The sequence below is a fragment of the Lampris incognitus genome, unplaced genomic scaffold (assembly GCF_029633865.1).
Source record: "Lampris incognitus isolate fLamInc1 unplaced genomic scaffold, fLamInc1.hap2 scaffold_147, whole genome shotgun sequence".
NCBI lineage: Eukaryota > Metazoa > Chordata > Actinopteri > Lampriformes > Lampridae > Lampris > Lampris incognitus.
The window spans coordinates 187,901-199,786 of NW_026611114.1; the positions used below are offsets into that span (position 1 = coordinate 187,901).

Below are 11,886 nucleotides of genomic sequence, written 5' to 3' on the forward strand. Positions count from 1 at the left end.
AGCTTTCTTCATCTAGGTTTACCTGGTATCCCTAAGTCGTTATTCTTCTCATTACTGTACCTGACGTGTTCCTACCTGCTGATGCAACAACCAAATTGTCCCATGGGGATAAATCTGTATATTAAAAAAGTACCATCTCATTTGATCTATCCGTGCAGGTTCAACTCAACTCCTTCAAACTTTGGCCACTTGAAATCCAAGCAACAAAAAACAAAAACAAACCCCCAAAACATCCATAACGCCTTTTCTGTGCAGCATTGTTTTTTTTGGGGGGGGGGGCGCCATCAATGTCTCTTGATACGTTGTTTGCTCGCTTGACGCTGGAAATTGTGTTCGCCATGCCCAGTCAAGCTCAGCAGCACCCCCTTGTGGCAACAGTCTTAACACACAGGCATTGCACATTTTTAGCCTACATAAAGTATTTCACCTTGAAATGACACATGATCTCAAATGACATAATTAAAGATGATAAAGTCCCAAATAAGGACGCTTCTGACAGAAGGTAGTATACAAGCACATCTTTTAAGGTTCATGGTATATTTACACATACAAATGGCAGGCGGCAAGGGTACCAAAAACAAACAAATCTGATCATGAACAGGATGTAGTGCAGTCTTTTCTGGAATCATATTTTACAGTGAATCTCGCATTAAGAATGACTTCAAAACGAGGCCTTAAACATGTGCGGTTCATAAATATGGTCACATCGTAACAGATCAAATACATTGCACACTGCGCACATTACGAGTAGTGTTAAGGGATGACACGCACACGATGTAAAAAGAAAAAACCCTTCAGTCTCTCTACACCACATGGCCACAACTATGTGCACAATCTCTGCATATAAAATGAAAATGAATTATAGAAGTAATAACCGTAAGCTCATGACTGAACAATCTTGAATTTATGAAGCCAAAGGTTGAGTCAGTTCATCGGGACACAACGTTTCTTGACAGAAACGCTTCGTCATCACCTAAGTGACCTCTTCAGTCTCAGCTGCCTGCAGGTACCCCCACCCTTATAAACAACACAGCTGCATAGAGACCAAAACCAACGATCGGTATCGTATGCAAATAAGGGTGTGAGCATTAACTAGAGTTTCAGCGGCCATGTGTACTATCCACAGAGGATCTGGGAATGTTTGCAATCACAGCGGAAGCGGAGCAACTGTGGACCAAAGTTTCAGTCTGCCTCAGCAACACAAAGGCGCTGCTGTCCGACATCGGTAGAGACCAGAGGAAAGCTCTCACGACAGTAAGGACAACATCATCGTCCTTCCGGCAGACAAAGGCAGATGCACTGTTGTATTAAACCAGACAGACTATCGTGAGAAAGTTATGATGTTAAATATACACATATATATACATAAACTACATAAACAGGATGTGCCATTACGGCCCATCTTTTGTATGATTAAACGTTTCGGTCAATAAACAATGTCCAGGTGAACCGATTCAACTTTCTTTGACTTCTTACTTGGACTATTGGGCATGAATAATGGCATAAATAGCTTGAGTTTCCATTTATGTGACACTACTCGTGTAAGCAGTGTGTGCGTCAAATGTTTTTTCCAATGACATTACAAATATAACCGATGAAAGACTGAAGTCTGGAGTCAGAACAAAGTCACTGTTGTTTTTTGTTTTTTTAAAACAACAGTGAACTAAAGTCAGCCCTGAGCCAAAAGCCAAAATCACACCAGTGTTATGCTTTACGTTTCTATTGGTTGATATCTTGTTTGTGACAAAAAACTGACAATCATCTGTCGCCTGTTCTCAGTTGACGCGACAAGCTCGTATCAGGAGAAGCTGTAGCAGGATGAAAAGGGGCGAGATGATGAGTCCGAACCAGAGCTCTCTGGCCTGGTCCTGTTCTGCCAGCTTCTGGCACAGCAGAACCTCGCACACCAGCTTCAGGCTGAGCACGGTCAACACCCACAGCAGCCGCAGCACTGCCAGCCTCTTCTCGTTCTCCTGGTAAAGCCGGATGGACACGATGGTAGTGAAGTAGGTGCTGAGGCCATCTGCAGCAAACAGCGGGACGAACACCAGCCACCAGCTCAGGGTAGGGGTGAACATGTCGGCCCGCAATGCCACCAGCATACTGAAGACTAGCAGGGCTGCTAGGTGGAGGAAAAGCTCAAAGGTAGCAAAGCCCAGCCATTGGACCAACTCCCTCAGGGAAAACAGCATGGCTGAAGGGGATGAGAGAGGAGGATGCAGGTGGGCTGGGATGTTAAATTAGGGAAGGAATACTAATAATAATATAAATAATGATAATAACTAGGTGCTTTACAAAAAAAAAAAGGATCACTGCGGCCAAGTCACACGGCCTGGGTTAGGAGCCATGCAGCTCCAGGTTGAGGGTTGGAGGAGAACACACTGAAGGCAACAGGGGAGCACCACAGAGACACCAGTGCCACTCTTGGTTAGATCTTCCAGTTCACCATGAGAAGAGGCACGGGGAAGGTGAGGAAACCAGCTGAACGTAGAGCCAGTCTTAGTCACTGTTGTCCTTGAGCCTTAATACCAGGAAAGAAACATGTTATTAGAAAACAGGATGAGTAAACTCGCTCAAACATATTAAATTTAACAATATTGACAAGGAACACAAACTGACATTTGAGAAGAAAGAACATGTTCCTCACAACTGACATTATTCCTGAACATACAATGGATAGTGCCTACATGGCATGTGTAAAACTGACATATGAGAAATCCTAGGTATTTGATTGCATTGTAACATTATTAACATGGGCTAGTTATCCATTCCATCTACTATTCAAACTGCTGATCCTGCTCTCAGGGTCGCGGGGAGGCTGAAGCCTATCCCAGCAGTCATTGGGTGGTAGGAGGGGAGACACTCTGGGTGGGCCGCCAGGCCATCACAGGCCCGCCCGCCAGCCCGCCCACCCACATACCCACACACACACCAAGGGACAATTTAGTATGGGTGATTCACCTGACCTACATGTCTTTGGACTGTGGGAGGAAACTGGGACACCCGGAGGAAACCCACGCAGACACAACCCAGTAGGACAACCCAGGACAACCCCCAAGGCTGGACAACCCCGGGGCTCGAACCCAGAACCTTCTTGCTGTGAGGCAACTGCGTTAACCACTGTGCCACCATGCTACTACTATACATTTCAGACTCAATTCCCACTGTACTGTATCGTTCAAATTCAATGCAACTTGGGCTGCACAATACAAACTCAACTACTGTGAACAATAAGAGAAAAAAGAAAAAAAACATCAAAAACACAAAAGAAAGAAAAAAATAAAAACGTCATATATCATGTACCATGAATTAACAGATCTCAACCCATATCCACTCTGTGTCATAGAAAGACAAATGAAAAAATGTAATAAGTAAAACTTAGACAGTTAACACAACTCTTCATCATCCCTATACCGCTTGAATCAGTCGTTTGTACTTCTTGAACTGCGTAATGTCTGTACTTTGTTTGAGTTCCATGCTCAGACTGTTCCACAATTTTACCCCACAGACTGAAATGCCCACGCTCTTCAAAGTTGTACGAACACATAATTTCCTGAAGTCGTGATGCATGCCCAGTAATCCAGGTGAGAAAATCAAAGAAAGTTGAATCAGTTCATCTGGATACTACGTTTATTGACACATACGTTTCATCACTCATCTAAGTGGTATTTTCAGTCTAAACTGACTGCAGATACCCCCACCCTTATAAACTATACAGCTGCATAACGACCAAAACCAACGACCAGCTCCATATGCAAATATGGGTGTGAGCATTAACTAGAGTTTCAGTGGCCATGTGTGCTATGCACAGAGAATTTGGGAATGTTTGCAAATCACAGCATTGTAAGATGGCGACACAGATGCACTCTTAGCCCCCACCGGTTCAGGGATGGTCGTTCATAGATGGCCTCTTTGACTCCCCGTTCAAACCAGTGTTCCTCCTTATCAAGGATGTGCACATCCTCACCCTTGAAAGAGTGGCCACTGGCCTATAGATGGGTGTAGACCGCGGAGTCCTGGCCTGACGCGTTAGCTCTCCTGTGGTGGTGGACCAACCTCTGGCAAAGCGTGTTTTGGGGTTTGTAAGTAACTGAGACATGGTGTTTGGAAAATACTCGTCTCAGCTTTTCCGCCACTCCCGCCACATATGGAATCATCACTGGTTTATGCTTAGGAAGCTGTTGTCCTTCTTTATTGTCCTGAGGTTTCTTCCTCTTTTTTTTTAGGGAGTTGTTCCTTATCCGATGAGAGGGTCTAAGGACAGGATGTTGTGTTGCTGTTAAGCCCACTGAGGCAAGTTTGTAATTTGTGATATTGGGCTATACAAATAAAATTGACTTGACTTCTCCTCCCTTTGATTGGCTGGTGCACTGTTTGGGCGTCTTCTTGGCTTTGACAAACGTCCGGTTAGGACAACCACACTTAACCAAGGCCTGTTTAATGTGGGATTTCTCCCCTTCCCTGGCCACTGTGTCAGTAGGGACATTGTCAGCTCAGTGGTACAGCATCCTGATGACTCCTAGTTTGTGTGCCAGTGGGTGATGAGAGTCAAACCTTAAGTACTGATCAGTATGTGATGGTTTACGGTAAACATCAACAATCAAATGTCCCCCATCACCAAGTGCAATTTCACAGTCTAAGAAGGCTAACCTGTCACTTTTCACATTCTTCCCGGTGAACTTGATGTGGTTAGCCACAGAGATAATGTAGTTGGTGAAATGTAGTAAGAGACCATCTATGTGAAGAGAGAATGACCATCCTTGAACTGGGGGGGGGGGGTAAGAGTACATCTGTCGCCATCTTACAATGCTGTCTGTGAATGTTCTCATTCATCCAGGTCATGATTATCCAAAGGTTATCCAAAGGAGTTGAATCAAGTGCAACTGGATATATACCAAGATATATACCAAGTCCAGTTGCACTTGATTCAACTCCGTTGGATCTTACAATTCTGTGATTGAAAACACTCCCAAATCCTCTGTGAATAGTACACATGGTCATTGCAACTCTAATTAATGGTCACTGCAATTTGCACATGAAACTGGTCGTTTTCGGTAGTTATGCCACTGTATTGTTTATAAAGGGTGGGGATACCTGCAGGCTGAGTGATGAAATGTAAATGTCCACAAACGTTGTATCCAGATGAACTGATTCAACCTTCTTTGATTCTCTTACCTGTATTACTGAGCACGCATGGAGACAGAACATGGTGAGAGTTTTCACCAGGACATTGCGACAATGGAAAAGAGGTATCAGGACAAATGGAATCCATCAACGCTGGACACTGACACGAGGCACCAGATGTTGAGTACAAACGAAAATCAGCTGCACAAAAATCAAACTATCACAACGTGTCAACGTCGCTAAACGCGTTAAATTCAATAAAAGTTGTTTTAATGTTTCTCCAAATTCCTACGTGATACAGCAAATCTGACATTATTTTTGTGTTCAGCTTGACATGTATCATAATCTCTAAAAATGCATTTCAGGGAGCAAAACGTTTCTAAAAAAAATGTGTTGTCCCATCAATTAATTGACTGTTTATCCCACGAAAAGCAGACACGTGTGTAATTAGACACAGTAGATGCGGGTTTTTACAACAGCTCTCTAAAGCATCACGTTTAGCTAACGACAACAACGGCAAACTTGTTGCAAGGCATGAAAACTCGTCGGGAGACGCTGACGCCAAATTATAACCTGACCTAGCTCGTTCAGTAGTAGCAGCAGCCCCCAAAATAGCACATAAGCAACAATATCTGTCCGTGTGTGTGTGTGTGTTGATATAACGTATTGTTGTGAAACATTGTGTTGTTTTACCTTTCCAACCGTCCTGTTCTTACGTCCCATCTCGGTTACTCGGCTGCGGCGACACCATAACGACGACAGTAAGCTAACGTTAGCTTTGCCTGAGGGTTGTTTGTATTGCCTCGCTGGTCCGAGGTATCGCGAGAAAATGCGGTAATTCGTTCTACGGCAGCCGTATGGGATCCATTTAGTAGAAGGGAAACCACGGGCAGCGCGCGTTGCCAGATGTGCGATCATTTTGCCCTCTGTACTATCAATAATGACAAAAAGTCCCATAATGTACGATAACACCGTAGACTGTGTGTAATTATACATTTTTTCCATTGAATAGGCCAGATGGATTTTTATAGCTGTTGTCATAGTTTAGGTCAGATTGTTATTTATTGATGTTTCAGGGCAGATTACTAAATTCATTGTTGCTGAATAGATGAAATCCATATTCATTATGTTGTTGTCATATAGGCCAGATTGCTATTTATATCCACTGTTTTAAATAGATCCGATTGTATTTATAACTTTTGAGATTGGTTTTCTGATGTATTGTCATGTTTTTACTATGTCTTGATTGTTCTTTGTCTGACTGTCCAATAGTTTTCCTATGTGTTGTTGTGTTTTTACTTCTGTAATAATTGCTGTTTGTTTGCCTGCCCAGGGACTGCAGATGCAAATTAGCTGCCAGCTAACTCTGGTGCAATTGCAAAATTGTGCGTTGTCCCTGTCAAATAAACAATAAGAAAGAAAGAAAAATAATTTGGTCATTTTGCGACACCTCGTATTAGGAGTGGTAGGCCTATTCAGTCTTGGCCACCGTCATTGGTCTCGGCTATCCCAATGTACTTCATTTCCCAACAAGCCCTGAATGTGTTTCCGCATCAAGATCACGTTCTCCCGCCGATCACGTTCACGCCTGCGCATTCGCTCATTTGAAGTGCTGGTGGCTACGAGAAAGGTGAACGTTTTGAACACGAAAACACGAAATGAGTGCCGGAGAGAAAGGTGGGATTCGCACGGGAGAGGCGAAGAGGAGGGCAGAGTCGGTGTTGTGGATCACCCTAAAACTAAACCAACCAACGTACAGACAGACAGCAATGGGAAAGCGACCCCAATTTTACTGGGTGGCTAAAGCCTGTCACAGGCTGTGATACTGTAAACTCTTAATAAGACACGTTAGCCCCTAGCTGACGGGTCTGACCCTTTAGCCGAGCGGTTAGTGATGTCGCCTTGTGGTGCAGGACACCCCGTATCGAATCCCGCACCGGGCAAGAAAATAACCGGTTACACTCCCGATTCTAGTCTCCCCACTTTCTCCCGATTTCAGGTGAGCATGCGCAAACGATGCGCCCTGTGATGGCCTGGCGGCCTGTGCAGGGTGTCTCCTGCCCCCCAGTGACTGCTGAGATGGGCTACAGCGACCCTGAGAGCAGGATAAGCGGTTCGGATAATGAATGGAATGGATGCGCAAACGAGCCTGCCTGACGTACAAGTCCTGTTTACCACTGAACGTGTCTGAAGCTAAAAAGAAGAAATAAGCTTCTAAATTTCAGTCCACTTGGACAGAGACTTTCCCCTTTCTAACAGCGAGCCGCATCAGCAAACACCGCGTGTTAGCATAGAGCGCGGTGGGACACACAACATTAGCAAACATGCTAACGGCGCGAAACAAACAAGCCGTGGAGGCACAGCGGGGACACAATCGCTAGCATTGGCACGTTCATCGTGCCAGGTGTGTCGGAGGCTGATCAAGCCACTAAAGCTGAGGTGAAAATGGCTGTGCTAGTCGTCAAGAACAATATCTTTTAACCCCAGAAAATCTGAAAAAGAAAGGGGCATAACTGGTAGGGGTGTAACTTGTAGCAGGTGTAACTTTTACTTTTCTAAATCGTTTGCTAACCGCCATAAAATAGAAGACACTAAAGAAGAAGAAAATGGGGCCGCTCTGGTGGCCGAGCGGAATGCTTCGCCGTTCTTGAAGTCCACTCGTCATGTGGCTGGAGGTTCGTATCCCAGACTCGCCGCAACCGGTCACGGCCAGAGCGTCCACGGGGTAAGGCATTCATTAGGCCACCCTTACCCGAGGGATAGTGGGTGTAGATCGGTGTAGTGTTCGGGGACTCGTCGTTCTCCAGCGACCCCTCTGACCCGTCCGGGCGCCTGCAGCCAAGCAACTAAAAACATTCTCCCTACGCGGCCTGAAGGTAATGCAATCCATGCGAGGCTTCAGCGTGTAAAATAGCGAGAGCAGCCGACACGAGTTTGAAGGAAGCTGGTGTAACGACTATCTCCTTCCTGTGGAAACGTGAGCCAGGGGAATTATCCGACAAGAGTTCTGGCCATATGCCATTGGGCTAATCGGGTGGGATAAGGGGAAAAACTAGAAATAAATTTATTTTAAAAAAAGAAAGAAGATGAAGCGGGATGTTTTAAACAATTGGTTAAATAACTGGTTGAAAGTCATTCTGGAGAGTAATAATATAATAATAATAATTTGTAAACAGTAGATTGACGTTAGACACAGCTCAGGCCTTCGGTCCTCGCGCACGTTCGCTCGTCCAGGACCTGTTTGCTAGTCCAGCCCTCGCTCCTTAGACGCAGCTCGGGCCTTCGGCCCTCGCACCTTTACTGAACAACTCTGTCAACGTGGATTGTAAAAAACACACAGCTAAATAACTATAAAGCTAGCAACATATTGATACTGTACTACTACTACTACTACTCTTGGCTGCTCCCGTTAGGGGGCGCCACAGCGGATCATCTGTTTCCATTTCTTCCTGTCTTCTGCGTCTTCCTCTGTCACACCAGCCACCTGCATGTCTTCCCTCACCACATCCATTAACCTCCTCTTTGGCCTTCCTCTTTTCCTCTTCCCTGGCAGCTCCATATTCAGTATCCTTCTCCCAATATAACGAGCATCTCTCCTCCACACAAGTCCAAGCCATCTCCATCTTGCCTCTCTTGCTTTGTCTCCAAACCGTCCAACCTGAGCGGTCCCTCTAATATAATCACTCCTAATCCTGTCCTTCTTCGTTACTCCCAGTGAAAAATCTTAGCATCTTCAACTCTGCCACCTCCAGGTCCGCCTCCTGTCTTTCATCAGTGCCACTGTCTCCAAACCATACAACATAGCTGGTCTCACTACCACCTTGTAAACCTTCCCTTTAACTCTTGCTGGTACCCTTCTGTCGCAAATCACTCCTGACACTCTTCTCCACCCACTCCACCCTGCCTGCACTCTCTTCTTCACCTCTCTCCTGCACTCCCCGTTACTTTGGACAGTTGACCCCAAGTATTTAACCTCAAATGCATTTGTCACCTCTACTCCTTGCATCCTGACCATTCCACTGTCCTCCCTCTCATTAACGCATAGATATTCTGTCTTGCTCCTACTGACTTTCATTCCTCTTCTCTCCTGTGCATACCTCCACCTCTCCAGGCTCTCCTCAACCTGCACCCTACTCTCACTACAGATCACAATGTCATCCGCGAACATCATCGTCCATGGAGACTCCTGCCTGGTCTTGTCCGTCAACCTGTCCATCACCATTGCAAACAAGAAAGGGCTCAGAGCCGATCCTTGATGTAATCCCACCTCCACCTTGAACCCATCTGTCATTCCAACCGCGCACCTCAACATTGTCACACTTCCCTCATACATATCCTGCACCACTCCTACATACTTCTCTGCAACTCCTGACTTCCTCATACAATACCACACCTCCTCTCTCGGCACTCTGTCATAAGCTTTCTCTAAATCTACAAAGACACAATGCAACTCCTTCTGGCCTTCTCTATACTTCTCCATCAACATTCTCAAAGCAAACGTCACATCTGTGGTGCTCTTTTGTGGCATGAAACCATACTGCTGCTCGCTGATCATCACCTCTCCTCTTAACCTAGCTTCTATTACTCTTCCCCATATCTTCATGCTGTGGCTGATCAACTTTATACCTCTGTAGTTGCTACAGTTCTGTACATCGCCCTTGTTCTTGAAAATCGGTACCAGTATGCTTCTTCTCCACTCCTCGGGCATCCTCTCACTTTCCAAGATGGTGTTAAACAATCTAGTTAAAAACTCCACTGCCATCTCTCCTAAACACCACCATGCCTCCACAGGTATGTCATCAGGACCAACTGCCTTTCCATTCTTCATCCTCTTCATAGTTGCCCTCACTTCCTCCTTGCTAATCCACTGAACTTCCTGATTCACTATCCCTACATCATCCAACCTTCTCTCTCTCTCATTTTCTTCATTCATCAGCCCCTCAAAGTATTCCTTCCACCTTCTTAGCACACTCTCCTCGCTTGTCAGCACATTTCCATCTCTATCCTTGATCGCCCTAACTTGCTGTACATCCTTCCCAGCTCGCTCCCTCTGTCTAGCCAATTGGTACAAGTCCTTTTCTCCTTCCTTAGTGTCTAACCTGTCATACAACTCACCATACGCCTTTACTTTGCCTTTGCCACCTCTCTCTTTGCTTTACACTGCATCTCCTTGTACTCCTGTCTACCTTCTTCATCTCTCTGACTATCCCACATCTTTGCCAACCTTTTCCTCTGTATACTTTGCTGTGCTTCCTCATTCCACCACCAAGTCTCCTTGTCTTCCTTCCTCTGTCCTGATGACACACCAAGTACCTTCCTAGCTGTCTCCCTCACTATTTCTGCAGTTGTTGCCCAGCCATCTGGCAACTCTTCACTACCACCCAGTGCCTGTCTTAACTCCTGCCTGAACTCCACACAACAGTCTTCCTTCTTCAACTTCCACCATTTGACCTTCGGCTGTGTCTTCACTCGCTTCCTCTTCTTGGTCTCCAAAGTCATCCTACGGACCACCATCCGATGCTGCCTAGCTACGTTCTCCCCTGTTACCACCTTGCAGTCTCCAATCCCTTTTAGATCGCGACTTCTACGTAAGATATAGTCCACCTGTGTGTACTTTCCTCCACTCTTCTTGAAATATGTATTCACCACAGCCATTTCCATCCTTTTCACAAAATCCACCACCATCTGTCCTTCCACATTTCTCTCCTTGACTCCATACCTTCCCATCACCTCCTCATCACCTCTGTTCCCTTCACCAACATGTCCATTGAAGTCCGCTCCAATCACCACTCTCTCCTCCTTGGGTACCCTCTCCACCACGTCGTCCAACTCACTCCAGAATTCTTCTTTCTTGTCCATCTCACACCCAACTTGCGGGACATATGCGCTGATAAATTCAGCAATACACCTTCGCTTTCCAGCGTCATACTCATCACTCTGTCTGACACTCTCTTCACCTCCAGCACGCTCTTGACATACTCTTCCTTCAGGATTACCCCTACCCCATTTCTACTCCCATTCGCACCATGGTAGAAGAGTTTGAACCCACCTCCGATACTCCTGGCCTTACTCCCCTTCCACCTGGTCTCTTGCACACACAGTATGCCTACCTTTCTTCTTTCCATCGTGTCAGCCAGCTCTCTCCCTTTACCAGTCATAGTGCCAACATTCAAAGTTCCAACTCTCACCTCCACACGCCTACCCTTCCTCCTCTCTAGCTGCCTCTGGACATGCCTTCCCTCTCACCTTCTCCTTCGCCCAACAGTAGCATAGTTTCCACCGGCACTCTGCTGGTTAACAGTACCCGGGCCTCGATCCGGTTCTTATTTATGATCCGCATATTTGATTTGGCAAAGATTTTACGCCAGATGCCCTTCCTGACGCAACCCTCCCCATTTGTCCGGGCTTGGGACCGGCACTAAGAATGCACCGGCTTGTGCATCCTCAGTGGCTGGGTTAACATATTGATACTGTACCCGAGCAGGAATGGAACCGGAAGTGGGTGGTGGGCGCGGATTGTAGTGGTGACGTTACTATCAAAGTGGGCGTGGATTGTACTTGGTCGGCGATTGTATTAAGTGGCCGCGTATTGTAGTCTTCTGCAGGACTCAGACAGGTACTGTTGGAAAATCTAATCACAGCCTAATGTTGACAGGTACGATACTTCCGCATTTCCCATCTGGCAGCATTCTTTAATTATCACTGTGTGTTTTCGGTGTCATCTGCAAACATCTATGATTATATCCTCGGCTTTGTATTACT

The 11,886-nt window shown here is 45.9% G+C and overlaps 1 protein-coding gene across 1 annotated transcript; it reads right to left on the reverse strand.

The window, feature by feature from the left end:
- Window positions 1–525: 525 nt before the first annotated feature.
- On the reverse strand, window positions 526–2,433 carry tmem203 (transmembrane protein 203). Its single transcript, XM_056301790.1, has one exon. The coding sequence runs from the start codon at window positions 2,190–2,192 to the stop codon at window positions 1,776–1,778; it is 417 nt and encodes a 138-aa protein (XP_056157765.1). The 5' UTR covers window positions 2,193–2,433; the 3' UTR covers window positions 526–1,775.
- Between the last annotated feature and the right edge of the window lie 9,453 nt (window positions 2,434–11,886).

Excerpts from the sequence above, each read along its gene's own strand:
- tmem203 (XM_056301790.1), bottom strand. The coding sequence starts at position 2,192 with ATGCTGTTTTCCCTGAGGGAGTTGGTCCAATGGCTGGGCTTTGCTACC.